This window comes from Rhinolophus hipposideros (assembly GCF_964194185.1).
Source record: "Rhinolophus hipposideros genome assembly, chromosome: 14".
Taxonomy (NCBI): domain Eukaryota; kingdom Metazoa; phylum Chordata; class Mammalia; order Chiroptera; family Rhinolophidae; genus Rhinolophus; species Rhinolophus hipposideros.
In genome coordinates this window covers 27,127,055-27,148,955 of record NC_138060.1, presented here as the reverse complement: position 1 = coordinate 27,148,955, position 21,901 = coordinate 27,127,055, and the positions used below count along the sequence as shown (strand labels likewise).

Below are 21,901 nucleotides of genomic sequence, written 5' to 3'. Positions count from 1 at the left end.
ACTGTAAAGCTACAGTAATCGAGATGGTATCGTATTGGCAAAAGGATAGATACGTAGATTAATGGAACAGAATACAAAGTCCAGAAGTAGAACCGTGTAAATATTTCCAGTTCATTTTTGATAAAAATGCAGACAATTCAAGGGAGAAAGGATAGTGTTTTTCCAAAAAAGGTGTTGGAAAAATTCAACATGCACATGCAAAAACATGAACCTCTACCTAGACCTCAAAAATTAACACAAAATAGACAATAAATCTATATGTAAAACGTACAACTTTTAGAACACATAGAAAATCTTTGGATTTTCTTGTATTAGGCCAAAAGTTCTTAGGTATGACACAAGTGCGATTTATTAAAGAAAAATATGATAAACAGGAATTCATCAAAATTTTAAAAATTTTAATCAGTGATAGACACTCTTAAGAGAATGAAAAGGCATGCTACAGCCTGGGAGAAACATTTGCAAATCACATACCTGACAAAGCTTGTATATTTAGAATATATATGTATTTTTAAAAACTGTCAAAACTGACCAGTAAAAAAACGACCAAATTAAAAAAATGGTCAAATTTTCCAAAAAAGGATATACAGTGGGAAATAAATACATGGAAAGTTGTTAAGCATTATAAGCCATTAGGGAAATGCAAATTAAAAGTATGATGAGATACCATTAGTCAAATGACTAAAATAAAAACTGACAATTCCAAATGCTGACAAGAATACAGAGAATAACTGGAGCTCTCAAGCTTACTTATAGGAAAGGGAGAATGGTACAACTACTCTGGAAAACAGTTTGGTGATTTTGTTTTTAAGGTAAACATACATTGACCATGTGACCCAACATTGTGATCCCAAGTTTTTAACTTATAGAAATGAAAGCTTACATTTCCAGAAACCCTTTACACTAATGTTTAGAGCAGCTCTATTTACTCATAATTGCTCCCAAGTGGAAACCATTCAAATGTCTTTCAGCCAGTGAATGAATAAACAAAGTGGTACATCCATACAGTGAATTACTACTCAGCAATAAAAAGAAGTGAACTATTAATACATACAACATCCTGGATACATCTCAGAGGAGGCATTGTGCTGAGTAAAAAAGAAAAATATCATCTCAAAAAGTTATATACTGTATGATTGTTTATATCACATTCTCAAAATGACAAAACTGGTAAAAAGAATGGATTATGGATTAGCAGTGGTATTAGGTACAACTACACAAGGGATTCTTTTAGAGCGATAGAACTGCTCTTATTTTGCTGGTGGTTGTATGACTCTCTGCATGTTTTCAAATTCATAGACCTGTTCACATTGCTAAGAAGTCATTTTTGTGGTGTTAATTTAAAACTTTTTGAACGTAGTGGCATAAAATGACAATTTATTATTTGTCATGGACTGACCAGGTTGTTTTTCTGCTTTACATTGTGTTGGCTGGCACGTTGGGATGTTGGGAAGGCCCAAATGGCCTCGCTCACATGGCTAGCAGTTTGTGTTAGCCCTTGACTCAGTTCAGCCGTGGCTCTTGGCCGAGGACCTTGATTCTCTTACTCTTAGTACTTGGCTGATTGGAGACTGTGCCACCGGGCCCCACAGGACAACTACTACATAAGGCCACTCTGCTAAGACTGGGAAGCATAGCAGCTTTACCTAATATATAAAAACAAAACACAGGGAGGCAGCCAAAATGGGCAAAGAAACATGTTCTAAATGAATAGGACAAAGCTCCAGAAAAAGAACAAAATGGAGACAAGCAATCTACCAGCCTCAGAGTTCCAAACACTGATTATAAGGATGCTCAGTGATCTCAGGGAGAACTTCAACAAAGAGATAGGAAACAAAAATAGCAATAGAAACCATAAAAAAGAACCAGTCCACAATAAAGAACAATAACTGAAATGAAGAATGCATTAAAGGGAATCAGCAGTAGATTAGCTGAAGCAGAGGATCTGATCAGCGTTTAGTAGATAAGTAAGCAGAAAACACCTAATCGGAACAGCAAACAGAAAAAAATCCATCAAATATATGGTGATGGAAAGAGAACTGACTCTGGGTGATGAACACACAATGTGATATATAGATGATGTCATACAGAATTGTACACCTGAAATCTATGTAACTTTACTAACAATTGTCACCCCAATAAACTTTAACTAAAAAAAAAGAATCCAAAATAATGAGGATAGTTTAAGGGGCCTCTGGGACAACATCAAGCATGCCAACATTTGCATCATTTGGGGTACCCAGAAGGAAGAGAGAGAGCAAGGAATTGAAAATCTATTTGAAGAAATAATGACAGAAAACTTCTCTAACCTGGTGAAGGAAATATGCAAGTCCAGGAAGCACAAATAGTACCAAACAAGATGAACCCAAACAGGCCTATACCAAGACAGATCATATTAGGTTGGTGCAAAAGTAATTGCGGTTTAAAAGGTTTTTAAAAAATTGCAAAAACCGCAATTACTTTTGCAATTATTTTTGCACCAACCTAATGAAATGCCTAAGGCTAAAGACAAAGAATCTTAAAAGCAGTAAGAGAGAAGCAGTTAGTTACCTACAAGAGAGCTCCCATAAGACTGTCTGCTGATTTCTCGACAGAAACTTTGCAGGCCAGAAGGGATTGGCAAGAAATATTCAAAGTGACATACAGCAAAAACCTACAACCAAGATTAGTCTACCCAGCAAAACTATCATTTAGAATCGAAGGACAGATAAAGAGCTTCACAAACAAGAAAAAACTAAAGGAGTTCATCACCACCAAACCAGAATTACAAGGAATCTTAGAGGTACTTTTTTAAGATGAATGAATGAATGAATGAATGAATAAAATGAATAATAAAATGGCAATTACTGTACATCAACAATTACTTTAAATGTAAATGCATTGAATGCTCCTATCAAAAGATAGCATGGCTGAATGGATAAGAAAACAAGATCCTTATGTATGCTACCTATAAGAGAATCACTTCAGATTGAAAGATACACACAGTCTGAAAAGCAAAAGGATAGGAAAAAGATATCTCATGAAAATGGAAACAAACAAACGAAAAAATCTAGGGTAGCAATACTTATACCAGACAAATTAGACTTTAAAACAAAGCCTATAACAAGAGACAAAGAAGGACCCAGTAATTCCACTTCTGGGTATTTATCCAAAGAAACCCAAACGCTACTTGGAGGGGACGTGTGCATCCATATGTTCATTGCAGCATTATTTTCAGTACCAGAGATACAGAAGCAATCTGAGGGTCCATGAATAAATGAATGGATAGAGTAGGTGGTACATATACACAGTGGAATATTTTTCAGCCATGGAGGGGAATGGGTTCTTGCCATCTGTGGCAGCATGGATGGACCTGAAGGGTGTTGTGCTGAGTGAAGTATGTCAGACAGATAAAGACAGATGCAGTGTGATTTTGCTTTTATGTGGAATCCAAAGAACAAAATATGTCAACAAAACAGAAAACATACTCATAGATACAGAGAACATTTTGATGGTTGCCAGATGGGGTGTGGGTGAAAAAGAGGAGGGGATTAAAAAGTACAGTTGGTTGTTACAAAGTAGTCATGGGGATTAGGGTATAGCATAAGGAATATAGTCAATAATATTATAATAACTATGTATGGTGTCAGATGGGTACTAGATTTATCAGCCTGATAGATGGAAGGGGTGTTGGGGATCAGAGTGGAAAAGGTGAAGGCATTAAGAAGTACAAATTGGTAGTTACCTAACAGTCTTGGAGATGTAAAGTAAAGCACAGGGAACATAGTCAATAATGTGGTAATAACTGTGAACTATGTGTAGCGCCGGGTGGGTAGTAGACTAATCAGGGGGATCACTTCCTAAATTATATAAATGTCTACCACTATGCTGTACACCTGAAATTAATATAAAAGAATATTGAATGTCAACTGTAATTGAAAAATTTTAAAAGGAGGGGAGAAGGTGAAGGGGGGAATAAGAGATTCAAATTTCCAGGTATAAAACAAATAAGGTAATGTACAGCATAGGGAATATTGTCAATAATATTATGATAGTGTGGTACAGTGTCAAATGGTTGGTGGACTTATCATGGTGATCACTTCTTTAGGTATATAAATGTTGAATAACTATGGTGTACACCTGAAACTAATATATTGTATGTTAGCTGTATTTTAATAAAAATCTTTAAAAGAAAGAAAACTTGTTTTAACTATGTGTGGTGATGTATGTTAACTAAACTTATTGTGGTAATCATTTCAAAATACATGCTGTATTCCTAAAACTACAGTGTTACACGTCAGTTATATCTCAATTTAAAAAAATACACAAAAGAGCTCATACAGCACTGCCGGCCACCTCAGAATTAATTCTGGGTCTGGAAAGGAATCTTGTTGATCATGTTGTCACACAGCATCCAAAGAAGTAATTTGTCCCCAAAAAGCCCCTCGCAGAGGATTTATATAGTGGAGGTAGAAGGCAGAAATACCAAACCAGCAATATCCTACAAAATGAGTACATTGCAAAAATTGAGGATGTTTGTGGTTTTGTTTTTGTGTTTTGCTCATTTCTTTGTTCCTTTGTTTCTAACCAGTAGTAAGCAAGAGAAACCAAATTGCTGTAACATGAATAAATGAACGCATGAAGTGGGAAAAAAGATGGTTGGAGGGCAACAAACAGCATAGTGTAGTAGAAAGAACACAAATGGAGAATCAGAAAACATAGATTCTAGATCGGATGTGGCCACAACTGCGTCATTCACTTGTCCTTTGAAAGCCTTGAGTTTCACACTACAAAATGATGTGTTTGATCTGGATAGTACTTAATATACCTAGGAGGCTCTACATATCAGAATCTCTGATGAGATGTATAATTGTAAAAAAAAAAGAATAATTCTTATTTTCAAAATACAAACTACAGAAAGCAAAGCATAGTAAAAGATTCCTGGCTGAAGAGTACATAGAATATAGAATAAGAATGTACTGAAGAGGATGTGAAGTTTTTTTAAATGTTGAGAAATAGTAGTCTAGAAAATATAGATAATCTCTAAAATCAGTAGAGTGCAGGATCTATTCATGTTTTTTGTCCCTAAATGCCAAAAAAGTGCCTGGCACATATAACACTTATTTAATAAATTAATACAGGGTCCCTCCACTAGAAAATTTTATCTTGGACTTTGAAGAGAATAATTTAGAGGTGTAAAAATTTTATCCCTTTCCCTTATTGATGAGGTATGACTAACTCTTTTTGTCCTTGTCCCCTACCTGTTCACTTTTGGCCTAAAGTCTGTAGCTATATGGTGTTATATCTACCTGTACAGATTTATGTAATTTACCAGATGCCCATTTTTGTTGCTATTGTGATTCATAGAAGAAAACATTACTTTGTCTCCTGCTTTGGCACTGGACTAAAACTCATACACCAAAGGAATGTCTTACTTCTTCCCTCACAAATTTATCTTCTGTGGTATTGTGTTAAGATTATAAGAAAGACCCTCAGAATTCAAAAATATAATACAATTAATTATTCCTTTTCGATGGATAATAATGACCTCTCTAGGCACTGTTCCCTGTGTATTTTAATACAGGAATCAAAATTTATTTTGATAGTCTAGATACCAACATGAAAATTTATGTTTAAAGTAAATTATTTTTTCAGAGGTCCTTATGAAATGACTCAAAGCAAAACTTATTAAACATAAGGGAGACTGCATATCCAATGTTTAAAAACTACCTGTTTTGAAACTACTCTTTTTTTCTGTTTGGTGATATTTTTATTTCCTAGACTTAAATAAGATACTGGATTATATCTTTATTTAAGTAAATATCTTAAAAAATGGGAAAATAGTATTAGAAATTGTAAGGTATCTGTCAGGTGTTTGGGTACAAATATAGATCCAAAAAAACTTGGAAATCTGTAAATAGTAAGAATATATATATATATATCTCCTTTTTAAATGTGATATTAGTGAACTAATATTTATAAAATTAAAGCCAGTGTATCTTGCAGTAAAATAAAAGCCTTTCTTTTATTTCCTTTATTTGTTTCTTCCTTATCCCTTCCCACCTCATTTACATTATGTATTAACAGACCTTTTTTTGCTCCCTCAATATGTCAGATATGTAACGTACTATCTCAGGACCCTTGAACTTCACATCTCTCCCTGGAACACCCTTCCTCAGATATCCACGTGGTTTTATTCAGATCTCTGGTCAGATATCATTTTATCAGAAAGGTCCCATTATCGTCTATCCCCTTTATTTTGGTTTAGTTTTCTTCATAGCATTTTATCACCAATGAATATGTTATGTATTTGTTACATTTGTTTATTGGCTATCTTCCCCAGCTAGAATATAGGCATAATCTGTTTGTTCTCTGACGTTTCTCCAGAGCCCAAACAGTGCCTCAAATATTTGAATGAATAGCTCAGCTCAAGTTCCGCCTCTAACTTTGAATCTTTTCTCCAGCACATAGTGATACACTTTCCTCACTTCCTCTGAACATTCCTGTAGGTGCTCATGTTCTGCTTCCACTGATTCCTTAAAGATAGAGCTCTTACCGTAAACATAAACTGCATAGTAGGTGAGAACGTGGAGTCAGAACTGTGTGATGTGGCTTTAAGTCCCAGCCCTGCCACTTAGCCATACAACTGTGGGCAAGTAACTAACCTCTCTATTATTCCATTCTCTGCATGTAAAATGGCAATAATGACTGTTCAATAACTGGAGAGATGGAATGAGAACAGTGGGCGGGGACCTGATCGTCATGTTCTTTGTGTAACGTACCTAAGTGTTTGGACTTTTTCCTGTAAGTAACAGTGAGCTATGACAGACTTTTTTTTTTTTTTGATAGTACGACATGAGATAAAATTTCAATTTACTTAAAATTTCAACTTCATTCAGTCTATGCTAACACTAAACTATTGAAGAACTTCGAACAAATTGACCTTCCTGTCGGTGCTATCACGCAGTTTTTATTTCATCACCATACCCTGTGTTTACTACTGTTTCCTGGCTCCATTTTATTTGTGAAAAAGATTGGATCACTTTTGGTATAGTAGAACTTCTATAATGTAAGGGAGACCACAGATGTCAAGGATTATGTACATTGCCCTATGTTTTCTCTTGACAGAAATTCTGTGTTCTGGCTCCTTTTCATATTTAAGATCTTTTTTAGTGTTTTCCTTATTTATAACAGTATACTTGTATACATTCTTGGTGACCTGAAAAGAAACAATAATGTGCGTTAGGTTTGTAGCAAACTTTGCCTTTTGGGTAAATGTGAGAAACGAGGTTATTTACCATATCTTCGGTTGTGGCATACATCTGTTACCGGAAATATTTTTTCAGAATATCCTCCATGCTCCATTGTAAAGTCACGGAGAAAGTTCGGGGTTCTTTAGTTGGATCACAGTGCTCAGCACACTGTGTCTTGTCTCACATTAGGGTCCGTATATTATTTGTGATAGAAATCACATAACCAGTAGTTCTTCAAATGTTTTATTTCCTGTGTATTTCCTCCAGACACAAAATAGGTTCAAGGAGAAAAGTTCTTTCCTACCTTTTAATATTTTGAGCTGCTTATGTTTGGGATTCAAAGTATTTTTGGTGCGTATTGCTTAACTGGGCTGAAAATTCTTTCATGTGACAGCAGAGATCTCTTGTTTTGGAATTGCCATTACTTTCTAGAACAGCCACTCTGTACAGCGGCCAACATGCCCTGGATCCTCCTGTTTCATATTACAGTGATACTGCTTTGTCAGGGTAGAATTCAGCCTCACAGGGCTGGAGTCAGTCTCTGCTGACCTCATGGCACAGTACAGCATGTTCAAATCTGGGAGAAACCCGAGGGTTATTCGGCATATTCCTCCACCTTCTCCCTCACAAGCATGGAACCCTCACTCTCCTCAGAAACCGTATGTTGTGTATGTGTGTGTATCTGTCTTTTTTTTATTGAATTTTCTTCCTTAATTCTATAATTCTACAGCTTTAAGTGGGGGCTGGTTGAATAGACAGACACAGGAAATGCTTTGAGCTGTTGAAACTTAGCATTTTTCAGCAATAGATTTCAGCGACGGGCATTTGCTATTTTTGAACTGACTCATGTGAGGTTGCAATAATCGAGAAGCATGTTACGTGTTTCCTTAGTTGTACATTTTACCCACAGTTATTTGGGCAGAATGCAGGGAGCTCTTTGGCTGTGTGAGCATGCTCAGAGCACACTGGAATGTCCTGACTCCTGTATGGTGGGGGGCTTCAGTGTAGAATCAGTATCATTCTCACTCTCTTAGGCTAAATAGTTAGCAGAAAATAAGTATTTCTTTCAATGAACAAAAGAGTTTCGGTTGCCTTGGAAGCTTGGGAAAAGCTTGGGTTAAATTTGAAGATGCCAGGCGTTCATAACAAGTAAGAATTTGGATTAAAGCCATTTGAAATATTTCTCACATTAAAAAAAGGTTCTTACCACTCAGCTACTTGTATTCAGTGTGTTTTTCTCAAAGACTTGTTAGTTTTCTGAATTGTAAAGCAGTGAGTACATATCTCCGTGCTAAGTTCATATCTCCAGATAAGCAGAACAGGTCCCTGAGATACAACTGGATAGGAAGAGGATCTGCTTTATGCAACACAACCACCATTTTCACATTTCATCCATATTCTTAAGTAGAAAATGGCCTAAAGCTTGATTTTTACCATGCTTTTTGAGTTGGTTTTATAAATGATACATAGATATTTTCCAAGAAATGCTAAAGTAAAGCAGATTCTTTATAGTTTTATCTGATTCTAAAGTTAATGTACATTATTAATAGTTTGCAGTTGAGCCATTGGATTTAAGATCTGAAAAGATTTTTCACTCTGAAGTTTGATATTGAATTACTCTCTTATGCCTGTGGTTGATAATTTAAATGCCAACTTTGTCAACAGATTTGTGCCTCTGATCTGTACCCCTTTTTTCTGTTGTTTGTTCTGTATCTTGGATTTTAAAACCCTGGCACATCTCTTCTTATTCTAAGGTTACAAAAGGTCACCTTAGACCTTTTTTTATTAAAAATGCTAGCCCAGGTTGAATGGGGTGGTCAGAAGGAAAGAATTTTAGGAGAGCCCTTAAAAGGACAGAGGGTAGAGACCGGTAGTAAAACAGAAGTTAACTCCTTTTTCTCCATTATTGACAATCTAGAGGAAGGAGGGAAATGTAGAACATTCTTTAAATATTCTTGATTTGATTTGATTTTTTCCATTGACTGCATTAATTCGTGAGAAGAGAAAGTTTGCATACATATATAAAATATACACACGCGCGCACACGCACACTTACATATACATATATATACTTAGTACCTGAGTAAATGATTGTAGATTAAACCATTTCCTTCCTTACCTGAGCACCTCTCTCTCTCACTTACTCATACTGTTCACCAACTCTGATGTAGTAAAATACTCTTAATGAAACAATGATTAAAATGTTCAGAAATGAGGTACTTGCTCCAGTATCTGGAATTTTTAATAAGAACACAAACTACTGTGCTTTGTGAAGAGTTCATTCTAAACTATAGAACGAACGTTTTGAAGGAAGACTCAAGAGGGGCAAATGTATCTGATTCTAAGAAATAAATGGAGAGTTTTAGAAAAGTGGGACATTATAGAACCCATTCTATAAATGTTGAACATATTTATATTTTAAATACATAAGATTATAATACTGTGGATGTTGACCAGTTCTAAAGATTAATAATTCTCTTTTCCTTTCTTAATAGCCCTGCAACACTACACATCTATATGTTTATGTTAAAAACATATATGTAATGCAAACATTACAGACAATTCTTTGGCCTAAGGAATAGGCCAAGTTTATTGTACAAATGATATTGCCTAAGTTTATTGTTCAAATGCCCAGAACTTACAGTGGCAATTTAGAACATACATGTGTAATCACTTGGTCATATATAAATGCTGTACCTTTTAAATAAGTGTTATTTACATTGGGCTGTCATTATGTTAAACAGTGAACTTTTGAAAGAAAAAATAAAACTCCCCTCATATCTAAACCTTCATACTGCTTCTTGACCTAAATCTCATTATTCCATAGGGCTCAGTGCCACATAAAGGTCACATTCCAAGGGAATAATACAAAAGTCTGCCCACATTATTTTGTAATTGTAGGATTTCTTTTTAGTTGAATTCCATTAAAAGGAAATAGCTAGAGTAGTGATTTGATGAGAAGTATACAACACTGCCCCAAAACGAGATTGTTTCAAGTTGTGTTTCCCTATTCCCAGTGCTCAAAATACCTTCGTCTCTGTAAAATTAGTGAACTCATGAATGTATTATATCTCTTAAGACTACTGGAGGGAAAGAGGTCAAGAACTCTGACTTAAAGCTTAAAAACATTTGTCATAGATTATTTTAATTCATACCAGAAATGATGAAATGACACCTCCAGTATATCCTGTCTGGAACAGAGAGGGTGGTGTAAACAAATCATTTCTTCATTGAACAGTTATTGAGTCTATGCATCAGGGTTTATTTGAGATGGACTTGGGGTAACAGTGAACAATGCAGACAAATCCTCTGCCCTTATGCAGCTAACATTCTAGTTGGGGAAGACGATAATAAATATAAGCCTAATTAAATGGTAGAATATGTTAGAGAGGGATGGGCTATAAAAATAACAAAGCTGGGTAAGGAAGATTGGAAGTGCTGGGGATAGACTGCCATTTTTAATGGGATAGTAAATTGAAGCCTCATTTAAAATGAGACATTTGAGGAAGGGCTTGAAAGAGGTGAGTAGATTAGCCATACAACTGTCTGAGGAATGAGCATTCCTGGTAGAGGGTACAGCGAGAAAAAAGCCAGAGTATTCCTGATGTGTACAAGGAATAGGAAAAAGGTTGGTATAACTAGAGAATAAGGGAGAGGATAGTAATAGGAATGGGGATATCAAAGATATAATAGAATGTCTAAGTTACCTTTTTTTGTGTAACAAAGAGTTGGCAGGCCATTCACCTGCACTGTTGATAGTACTGTAAATTGCTATAATTTCTGGAGGACAATTTGCTAATTGTTAGGCACAGTGGGAGGAATGGGTTGCAGGAGACCAAGGTTGGTCTACGTATTAGAATTGCTCTGGCACATTTGAAGAGCAGGAGGTCAGGCTGGAGCAGAGGGAAAAGATCATAACCTCCCTGAGCAAAGAGGGGTGTGGAGTTTTATAGGAAGGGGTGAACAAGGCTGTTCCCCCTTCAACAACAAAGGGTTTCAGAGCATGACCAAGCCCGCCAGCTCCACAACCTGGCCCCAGGTCGCCGTCCAGACCACCCAGGCCCGCTGATCACAGGACCCTAGGAGATAAGGCAAGACAGGATCAAGACAAGATGGCTTTTGGGGCTGTTGGATGGCTCAGTTGGTTAGAGCGCAAGGTCTTAACAACAAGGTTACCGGTTCAATTCCCACATGGGTTGATGGGCTGCACCCCCTGCAACTAAGATTGAGAATGGCAACTGGACTTGGAGCTAAGCTGTGCCCTCCACAACTAGATTGAAGGACAATGACTTGACTTGGAGCTGATGGGTCCTGGAAAAATACACTGTTCCCCAATATTCCCCAATTAAAAAAAAAGGAAATAAATAGTTATAAAAACAAGAAAGACAAGATGTTTTTCAAGATAAGGTTTCTGCTCCTGGCTTAAATATGGCTTAACAGTAATCTCTGTCAAAGTGTAAAACATATGCTGTAATTTCTGGAGGACAATTTGGTAATCTCTGTCAAAGTGTAAAACCGTATATACTTTCTGATACACTGCTAGGAATTTAAATCATCAGTATATTTACAGAAGTTCACAGAGGTATATATAAATGTATTATAACATTGTTTGTAATTTAAAAAACAAGAATTTGTTTTGTTGCCCAACTGAAGTTCAACATTAAATATCTTTGACATCCCCCTGTCCCCAAAGATAGTGCAACCTTCCTCCTTGTTGAGGAACTGGATCCCATATTATCCTCTTTTATTGGTTATCAGGTGGATTCACAGGAATTTTTTAGGTTTCCTAGAGATAAAGGCTTTTCATTCTGTTTATGGCTGTCCCTGGAGATGAGGTGTTCAGAATGAAAGATCTAATACTCTAAGATGATACTCACGGAAGAGCAATTAGGAACAGAGTGGGCAACAGTAGGAAGCTGTTAATTTGAAAACAAATCTTTAGTATGTGAAAATGAAATAGGGGGGTGAGTAGTCCAGAGGAAGTTTACCAAAACTCTGCATTTTCAGGTAATTCTTTTCATTTCTAAAAGCTCCATTTTCATTTTGAAGCACAGAACTGCCAACCAGTTCACAAAATTTAAGAGAACAGCAGAGGAAGATGGAACTTTTATTACATACTTCTTCCTAAACTATGCTGCTTTTACATTCTACATTATTGCATTTAAATTTATCATACATTTTAATGCACATATTTTATCAAATAGAGATTATTTTATGAAACGATCCAATTTTTGCCTCTTTATCTTATGTTGTGTTAAATTGCTTGCATCATTTGACTCAGTATTATTCTCTGTTGAATTAATTATATGCCAGATTATCTCTAAATTTTGGAGCTTGCTAAGGAGAAATAGCGAGCAAAGCTAAGTGCAGGACATCCAGAGCCGCTGTTTATACCTCAAACAATGAGCAAGACCTAAAGAACTATATTCAATTAATTACTTCATTTGGGGCCTGAAAGCAGGATTAGAGTAAGCAAAAACGTTATTGGTTCTCAGATGGCTGTGGTTCTCGGATGACTGATCAGAGTGAACATTTTCACCTTGGAGGGAGGCAAGGCTCTAGATTGCCTTGCCTCTAGAGCCTTAGTGGTCTCTAAAAGGGAGACAAATACTCGTGAGAGACTGAGGCTCAAGAGACCTGGTTTATCGCCCCAGCCCTATCACAACTAGGTAGGTACTTGGGGAATTCAGCTAACATGTCCGACCTTTGGTTTCTCATCTACTAAATAAGGCTGTTTCACAATATAACCTCTCAAGATCTTTAGATTTTAGGAGGCTCAGGTGAATGTCATGTATATGAATATACATGAACAGACATGTATAGATTGGTTTTAAAAATAAAATACATTTCTTCAGGGGGGAATCACTTCATTAGTTATATAAACGTCTAACCACTATACTGTACCCCTGAAACTAATATAATATTGAATGTCAACTGTAATTGAAATTTTGTTTTTAAGACAGGAAAAAAAAGCATATCCCAGAGTCACCTTGTAAAGTCTGCTTTAGAAGGTTTGGGACGGCACCTGTGCATTTCTCTCTTGAAAAGTGTCCTGCTCAAGCAGCTTGAGGAATCACTGGTGTGCATGTCTTCGTCTTTCTTCACTTCTGAGCATTGCCTCCCTCTGTGCTCATGACTAACTGTACATCTGCTGCTCTCCTAGATTAGATAATGTGTAAGACACTGTTAATCACTTCTGAGCACCACCCACTTCCAGCACTCAAGAAATGTGTGTTAAAAAAAGAAAAAAAAGAAATGTGTGTAGACTTGGGTCCACCTTCAGAGACTTGCTTGCCTCCGGAGATAGGATTTTGCAGTCAGTTCTAGAGGCTGATAACAATCAGTAGAGAACTCCTTCACTGCTCAACGTAAATGTTTTACTCTTTAGGTTTAGTCTGGTTCATTCATCCAGCGTATGTTTATGAGCACCTATTAATGTGCTTAGGAATTTAAAAGTGAACTAAACAGAGAAAAATTCCCGCCCTTTGAATCTACATTTGATCATCCCATCCTGTCACCCACAATAAGGGAAGGCTCACTAAAGGTGTTGACCATTGTGCCTCAGATTTCTCCTCTCAAGGGTAAGGAAATCGTATCCACCCTTTTCTTCTGGTCATCTTCTAGTCTACCCTGACCCCAGTCCACTTCCCAGCCGACGGCTCTTCTCTGCATCCCCTCCAAGTTCCCCTTCTTCCTACCTGAGTGGATGGAGCTCAGAGGATGTTTAGGGAAGTGAATCTGCTCTGTATGATACATCCTATACTAGGGGACACATGTCATCATGCATTTGTCAGAACCGTACAGTAAACGCTGATGTAGCCTATGGACTTTGATGATAAGGAGTCAGGGCTGATTAATCAGTTATAACAAATGCACCACCCTGGTGGGCAGGTTGACAGTGGCGGAGACTGCATGGGGCTGGTCAGGGAGTAATGGGAACTCTGTACTTTGTGCTCAGTTTTGCTGTGAACCTAAAAATGCTCTGAAAGAATAAAATACATTTTCCTATGGCTCTCAGAAATGGGCAGAGACTCAGGTCTCAAACTTTGCATATATTCTGTTTCTTGTCAGTTTATTAGATTTAAAAAGCAATTTCTTAACTGATTACAATTCTTCAATTACAAACTACGTACAGAAAATAAATGAGGGATTTTACTTTACTTAAACTGGAATTAATAGTAGTGTGTAAGAAAATCTGGATTTAGACAGTCACAACTTTGGGTAGACTGTGTTAAACAAAAGATTTTTAACTTCCATGCTAAAAGTCTTTTTAAAAGAAAGGATTTATTAGGCCATTGGTAGCAAAGAGGAAAAAGACCGGTCTTGGACATGAAGTCTAAACCACCAGCCCCATGGCTAGGTAGGAAAGATAACGTGGTTGTGTAACTGGAGTTTTGCAAGCATTTTTATAAATCAAGTAGCTGGGAGAAAGATGGAAGCCTTTCTGAAAGGATTTACATTAGCTATAGACAAAGGGATGGGAGTGGTGAAGCGGGGCTAGCTCTGGGATAGGCCCATCAGGTATCAGACTCCCCAAGGCAGAAGTCCACTCCTGTGGATTAGCTGTGGGTAGCAGACTGGAAAGTTTATGTGTAAATAAGAAGTGGAGGCCTGTGGAATTCTATGGCGCCTGGCTATTCTCTCTTTTGGGTAATCATGGAAATAGACACCTGGAAATTAATCCTAAATTCCAACAGATATACAAGAATGTGAGCAGTCTTTTGTCAGAGCTGGTTCACAGCTATTAACAGGCCAACTGTTCTGTCGCTGACTCTCACTCTCCAGCTGGTATAATTTTAATTGGAAACATCTCAGAATTTTTTTTCTTGTCAGGTGATTATTTGCTTTCAAAAGAATTCATTCTAGAATTCCTTTAAGTAGCCGTTTCAAGTCCAGTGTGGTATCATTAAATATAATCAATATTATTCCACATGTAAAGCTTTAATTTACATATTATTTTGCAGGAACATTAATCTCTATGGCCTACCAATTAATAAGTTGGAATTTGAAATCAGTAAAAAATGTACAGTGAAATGGGTATTACTGAATGGTGTATATGTGTACTTTTAACATTTACTTGATAGTCTAAAGTTTTAAAAACACTGAGTCTTAAGGTAAAACTGTAATGCTTAAGTTTTTTTATTGATGTTAAAATTAGGTATAAAAAGGTATTTTCTAGGTACTGTTAATTCTTTGGAAAATAGACACATTTTCAGTCTCACTAAATTGTTACCATTAAAGACCAGTTGTGTTGTGTTAGGAATACATAAATAAGTGCTTTATAAAAGCCCTAATTACTAAAGTATTAAACAGATTTTCTAAATTTAAGTTATCCCAGACTAAACTCATTTCCTTTTTCAATAGGATTATTATAAAGTAGATGCGAGATACTGTGAAGACATGTGGTATCTAGATTTCAGCGATGCACTTAACAGTTTTTCATTATATCTTTGGGGAAAATTATAACTGATTATTCATAACTGAGTAAGTGAATGAATGAGTGAAAAGAGTACTAACTCAGATAAATATCAGCCTAGGATAAGGTCTCTAGCTCTGATGGTTTCCTGCAAAATACTTCCTGTCCTGTTCAACCTCTTCATTAATTCCTTGGCTAAAGACATCGTCATACTTAATCAGAATTGAAGGTGTCAAACAGTAGAAAAGAGTAATTAAAATTTTGAGCCATAGAATTAGAATCCAGTGATATTCGCAAATAAGAAGCAGAAGTCATCACATATGATTCAGCTATACTACATTTATGTGATTTATGGAAAGGGCAACTTTTTTTATTTTTTTATTTTATTTTTCAATACAGTTGACATTCAACATTATATTAGTTTCAGGTATACAGCATAGTGATTAGACATTTATATAACTTACAAAATGATCCCCCCAATAAGTGTAGTACCCACCTGGCACCATACATAGTTATTACAATATTATTGGCTATATTCCCTATGCTGTACTTTACATCCCTGTATCTATTTTGTAACTACCATTTGTACTTCTTAATCCCTTCACCTTTATCTCTGAGTCCGCCAACTCCCCTCCATTCTGCCAACCATCAGTTTGTTCTCTGTGAGTCTATTTCTATTTTGTTTGTTCATTTGTTTTTTAGATTCCACATATAAGTAAAATAATTTGGTATTTGTCTTTCTCTGTTTGACTTATTTTCACTTAGCATTATACATTCTAGGTCCATCCATGTTGTAGCAAATGGTAAGATTTCATCCTTTTTAATGGCTGAGTAATATTCCATTGTGTATATGTGCCACATTTTGTTTATCCAGTCATTATTGGTGGACACTTAAGTTGCTTCCATATCTTGGCTATTGTAAATAATACTGCAGTGAACATAGCAGTGCATATATCTTTTCAAATTAGTGTTTTGGATTTCTTCAGATATAAATCTAAAGAATTTAGATTTCTTCAGATATACCCAGAGGAGGAATTACTGGATCATATGGCAGCTCTGTTTTTAACTTTTTGAGGAAACTCCAAAACTGTTTTCCATAGTGGCTGTACCAATTTGCAATCACACCAACAGTATATGAGGGTTCCCTTTTCTCCACATCCTCACCAAAACTTGTTTGTTGATTTATCGATGGTAGCCATTCTGGTAGGTGTGAGGTGATAACCCTGTTTCCGTGAAAATATGACCTAGCCGGACAATCAGCTCTAATGCGTCTTTTGGAGCAAAATTAGTATAAGACCCGGTATTATATATTATATTATATTAATATTATATTATATTATATTATATTATATTATATTATATTATACCGGATCTTATATGAATTTTTGTTCCAAAAGACGCATTAGAATTGATTGTCTGGCTATGTCTTTTTTTCGGGGAAACACAGTGTCTCATTGTGGTTTTAATTTGCATTTCTCTGATGATGAGTGACATTGAACTTTTGTTCATGTGTCTATTGGCCATCTGTATGTCCTTTTTGGAGAAATGTGTCTTCAGGTCCTCTGCCCATTTTTTAATTGGATTGTTTGGGGTGTTTTGGTGTTAAGTTGTATGAGTTCTTTATATATTTTGGATATTATTCCTTTATCAAAGATATCATTGCCGAATATATTCTCCCATTCGGTAGGTTTTCTTTTCGTTTTTTTGATGGTTTCTTTTGCTGTGCAAAACCTTTTAGTTTGACATAGTCCCATTTGTTCATTTTTTCTTTTATTTCCCTTGAAGGGCAACTATCTTAACACCATTTTCAGTGAAAGAGAAAGCAAACACAGAAGCTATAAATTAAATGCTGTTTAATTTGCGAGGTTCTCTATCAAATCTCTGTTAATAGATTTAGATAACTACATTAAAAAGAGTTTGCCTAGTGGGATCTTTTTAAACCTTTATCAGATACAGCTCTTGTTACATTGCAATACATTTTAAAAATTAGGGTGTCTTAGTAATTTTTTGATTTTAAAATTCTAGAAAGGAAGCATTATTAATATTACCTTAATATTAGTATATTATACCAGAAACAATGTAATTACAACTTAAAACACCCTGAGAGAAAACGATTGTATAGTAATTGAAAAGAGTAAATGGAATGCCTAACAATATCCCCATCTCAATTTTGTTTACAAAGAGACACTGAAAGAATATTTGTTATCAATTAATCATGGACAAATTTGTCTTATTAAACTTTTACCCTCAATGTGCAAGAGAAAGCACTAAGTTATTAGAAATTTTAATTGGGACTTCTGTTTTCCAACCCTCTAGTTTAGTGGTCTATAAATTGTCAATTTTAACTTTAAAATGTTTTGAAAATTAATTTTTATCAAGTCATAAGGACATAAAAGTAATTTTGTCAGAACATATTTGTGGAAAGATAGAAAATGTTTATTTCTTGAACAGCTGCTGAAGTCAGGAACAAATGAGAGACAGTTTCATAGGGATTTTGTAAATAACGGCTTTTAAACTGAGGTCTTTCATATTTATTGCTTCTTAGTCCTAGTTCTAATTGTGATGATTTTTTTCCCTCAGACATTTCTAGTTTTTTTGAATCATGGGGTACACTATACTTTAAGGTCTTTTGCAACTGTAATTTGGAATTCTGTGAAATTCTTTTTTATAACTCTACTTTTTACGTGGCCATAGAATCTCAGAAACTAACTAATCCTTAGAGGATTAATATTAATTCATAAACAAACACTGTCTAGCATTCAGAGGTAGCCCTGTAAAACACTGAATCCAAAACAATGCAAGGTTCCAATTCAGAACAATAACTAGCTATAGACTTAAACAAAATAAGCATGTATTTGAGGAGGTCCAATTTTGTTTTTATTTCTTAATGATTCATTCAACAGACAGTCGTTGAGCCTACACTGTATACCTGGTTCTGGGAACAGAAGTGAATGTATGTGTGTCTCTCCTCCCTCCCCTTTTTAAAATAATTATAATGAATTGGTCTTACATTACTTTTAGGGAGCTTTATTTTATGAGTAGTTTCACTAGGTCCACAGATTGTTGACCTGTGGCCATAGGTCCTTGTTTCACAGTTAAGAGTTTAAGCAATCGCCTGTGCTAATTTATCCATTTAAATACTGTGGCAAGTCTGTATACTCTAGTGCAGGGGTGTCCAAACTTTTTTCAACGTTTTTCACCAGGGGCCATATGCGGTAAAATACACAAACAGCCGGGCCACTCACTTGAGGTGAAGTACGTATTGCCTCACCTGGTTTATTTAAGTAAACTAAATATATTTTTTTAATTTGCTGCGGGCCAATGAAAAATGAATTGCGCAGTTTGGACACCCCTGCTCTAGTGGAATAGTGAAACCTCAGAACAGTATTTCCCTCTCTCTTCTATTTTGGAACAAGTCATTATATGTTAGATTTTTAAAAAAGTATTTTAAATAGATTGAGCCTAAGAAAATCAGACCAGTGAACATAATGGCATCTATTACTGGATTCTGGCAAGTAAAATCAAGATTGAAGGCTTACAGATATTTAAAGACTACATCATGCTTTGTGAAAACTCTTAAATTGTAAAAATCGGATGTCCAGAAATTTATCAGCCTACCCACCTCCCACCTTCTAGTTTTTAATCTCCAACCTCAACGCTGCAATTTCCAGCCCTATTTCTTAGGTACTAAACATTGATTCATTTTAAGCTCCGTAAATCACACAAGTCCCACGACCAAAGGGTGGCAAATCCATGTCCTCTGGAGACTAGCAGCAGCCTTCCAGCCCCATGTTACTAACAGAATATGGCACATTGTCCAAGCTTAATGATGTGAAACAATAAAATACTGTAATATGATGGTATCTCAAAAGAAAGGGTAAAGGAATGAAAAACTGGCCGTTTGCTTGTTTTTTTATGGTAAATTTAAAGAAGTTTGGAAAGAGTTACATTTTTATAAGTAGCCAGTTAATACCTATAGTATCAGTCTTCACCTTGCTTTCTACTCTTTTTTGGTTATATCTCTATATTGAGTCATATGGCTGTTCCTAAAGAATATTTGGAGCCACTAGGGCTCTATGCAGTTTAGTGGAAAATTAAATAGTAAAGAATAATAAAGCTAGGTTATTTTCAATTGTAATAGCTTCATATCTGTCCAGCCTGTCCCTCTTCCCCCACCCCACCTCCAAGCCATTTATGGCTGGTAATGCTTTGGATAGAATAAATTGAGATAAATCCTTTTTCTTTTCACATGGACTTGAAATAGCCCACTGAATGTCATTTTTCTTCATTTTAACAATTTTCATATTTTCAGGGATTGGAAAATTGTGTTTATTTTTTATTCCTGAGAGCCTCAAGTATAGTAACAGAGCATTACCTATTAACCTCCAGGTGGTAGTTTTCCAGACATAGAATATGCGTGGGCATATTCTAATGATTTACTTTATACTTTCGAAATTTGAGTGTTTTAACATTGAAGGTGTGACATCACTTAGAAAATAAAACTGAAATCAATCTTGTCCACCAAAAACTCTTTATATTTTTTTCCTCATGAGCCTGCTGTTTTGAAAATATTTGTTTACAAATACCATATATTATTTTCCTTAAAAAAAAAAAAGTCGGAACGAAGAGCCAGTCAGCATTTCTGAACAGCACTAATACAGCAGTACCATCTGGAGTAGTTATAATTCCAGACAAAGTGAAATATTTGTCATTTTGATCTGCCCATACAACTTTATTGTGAGGAAATGTACAGTTTCCACTGGGCCTTTGGAAATGCTGAAAACAACTTGACCCTTTTATGGACCTGATGTTGGAGACCACTATTCTATACTCTGCTTCATGACATCAAAAAGACTATTTTATTATACCATTTCATTTTATGAAATAAATTTTGTAGATTCTGCAGATGGGACTTGGAGTTTACCTGGCCCTTCCTTGAGTAAGGGGGTGGTATTACCATCATGGCTTTTCTGATACTTTGCAGTTGTGAAACAGCCACCTGCAGCCCCTTTGAGCCCCTTAGGTGGTGGATGACATTGTGGGCGTGATTCCTTTGAGGTAGGCAGAGCCTAACTAAATAAGCGACCTTCACTGCTTATTGCACTTCTTCAGGTAAGAGTCTCTGATAGCAGGACAGGCTGTTTAGCTCCTTTCTTAAGAAGGTCAGTGCCTACACTCTTCCTTCCTAAAACCTAACTCTGATCTGGCACTAAGCAAAAGCCTGTGTTGCTCTCCTTCCTGAATGAATTGGTTCTAAGCAGTAAAAAGAAAGTACTTGCCTTATTTAGAGGTTCATATGACCATACTAATCTCAAAAGATTTTAAAACTCTTTCCAGTTCCTTGCTTTGTCATTTTTCTGCTCCCCTACCCACTGGCTGGTTATGGGGATTTGCTTATGCATAAAGAGAGCTGCTGAAGTCAAAACAAAACCTACCTCTTAGTGAATCCCAGTAGGAGGTTAATGTAGTTAGGGACTTTCTAGCTGAAGTGGTTGCAAGGTGGAGGAGAGCAGAAGAGACTCCTTGAGGATGCCCAACCAACTGATACAACACTTTTTTTTTTTTTTTTTGATACGACGTATTTTAACGTTAGTGCCTTCCTTGAAAATCTATTCCCTGCCATCTAGGACTACAGATAGTAATTGATTTATTAGATTTATTATTGTTCTTCCTTGACTCAACTTTACTTTTTCCATCTTTTGCCATTTTGGGAAAAACTTGTCCAGTCAGTCAGGAGGGTCACTCTATAGGAACAGAACAAGCTCCATTGTCTTCGGACATTTTCCCCCCAGTGGATCCTTTATTAATGTAATATAATAAAGGGTGGAAGAGAAGGAGAACATTAGGCATTTTATCCAAAAAATAAAGTGGTATTCATGAAGTCTGACAGCTGAAATAGGCTTTAATAATATGGGAAAGCCTCTGGAATTAGCCTTGGTTTTTATAAAGAACATCTTTTGTCTGTGATTTGCTTCCAAATAATTGCAGGGAACGGGAGGGGGCCATGGGCCATGAGTTAATAATTGAAGCTGACTGAAGACTGCACAGGATTCATTATCTTCTCTTTTATATATGTTAATAAGTTTTTAAAAGACATCTTTCCCCAGGAATTTTGGAAGGATAAAATCTATTTCCTTATGAAATTTTCAACATCCCCCCCATACTCGACAGTGTTGAACACAATGAAGAAACTCTTGGTTCCCTCAGGTTTGTATTACTGAGGGAAAAAATATCTTTTTGTCAGAGATAATTC

The 21,901-nt window shown here is 35.9% G+C and overlaps 1 protein-coding gene across 15 annotated transcripts in view; it reads left to right on the top strand.

Moving 5' to 3' along the window:
* TMCC1 (transmembrane and coiled-coil domain family 1) overlaps nt 1-21,901 on the top strand; it is a 180,000-nt gene that overhangs the window by 114,508 nt on the left and 43,591 nt on the right. Inside the window, exon 1 of one of the 15 annotated variants that reach the window (XM_081073150.1) lies at nt 7,763-7,891. The exons of the other annotated variants lie outside the window; for them this stretch is intronic. Within the exon in view, the coding sequence (XP_080929276.1) occupies nt 7,865-7,891 (27 nt within the window). The 5' untranslated portion in view covers nt 7,763-7,864. Of the gene's footprint in view, nt 1-7,762; nt 7,892-21,901 lie in introns of those variants that run through there. 15 annotated transcript variants of the gene reach the window in all.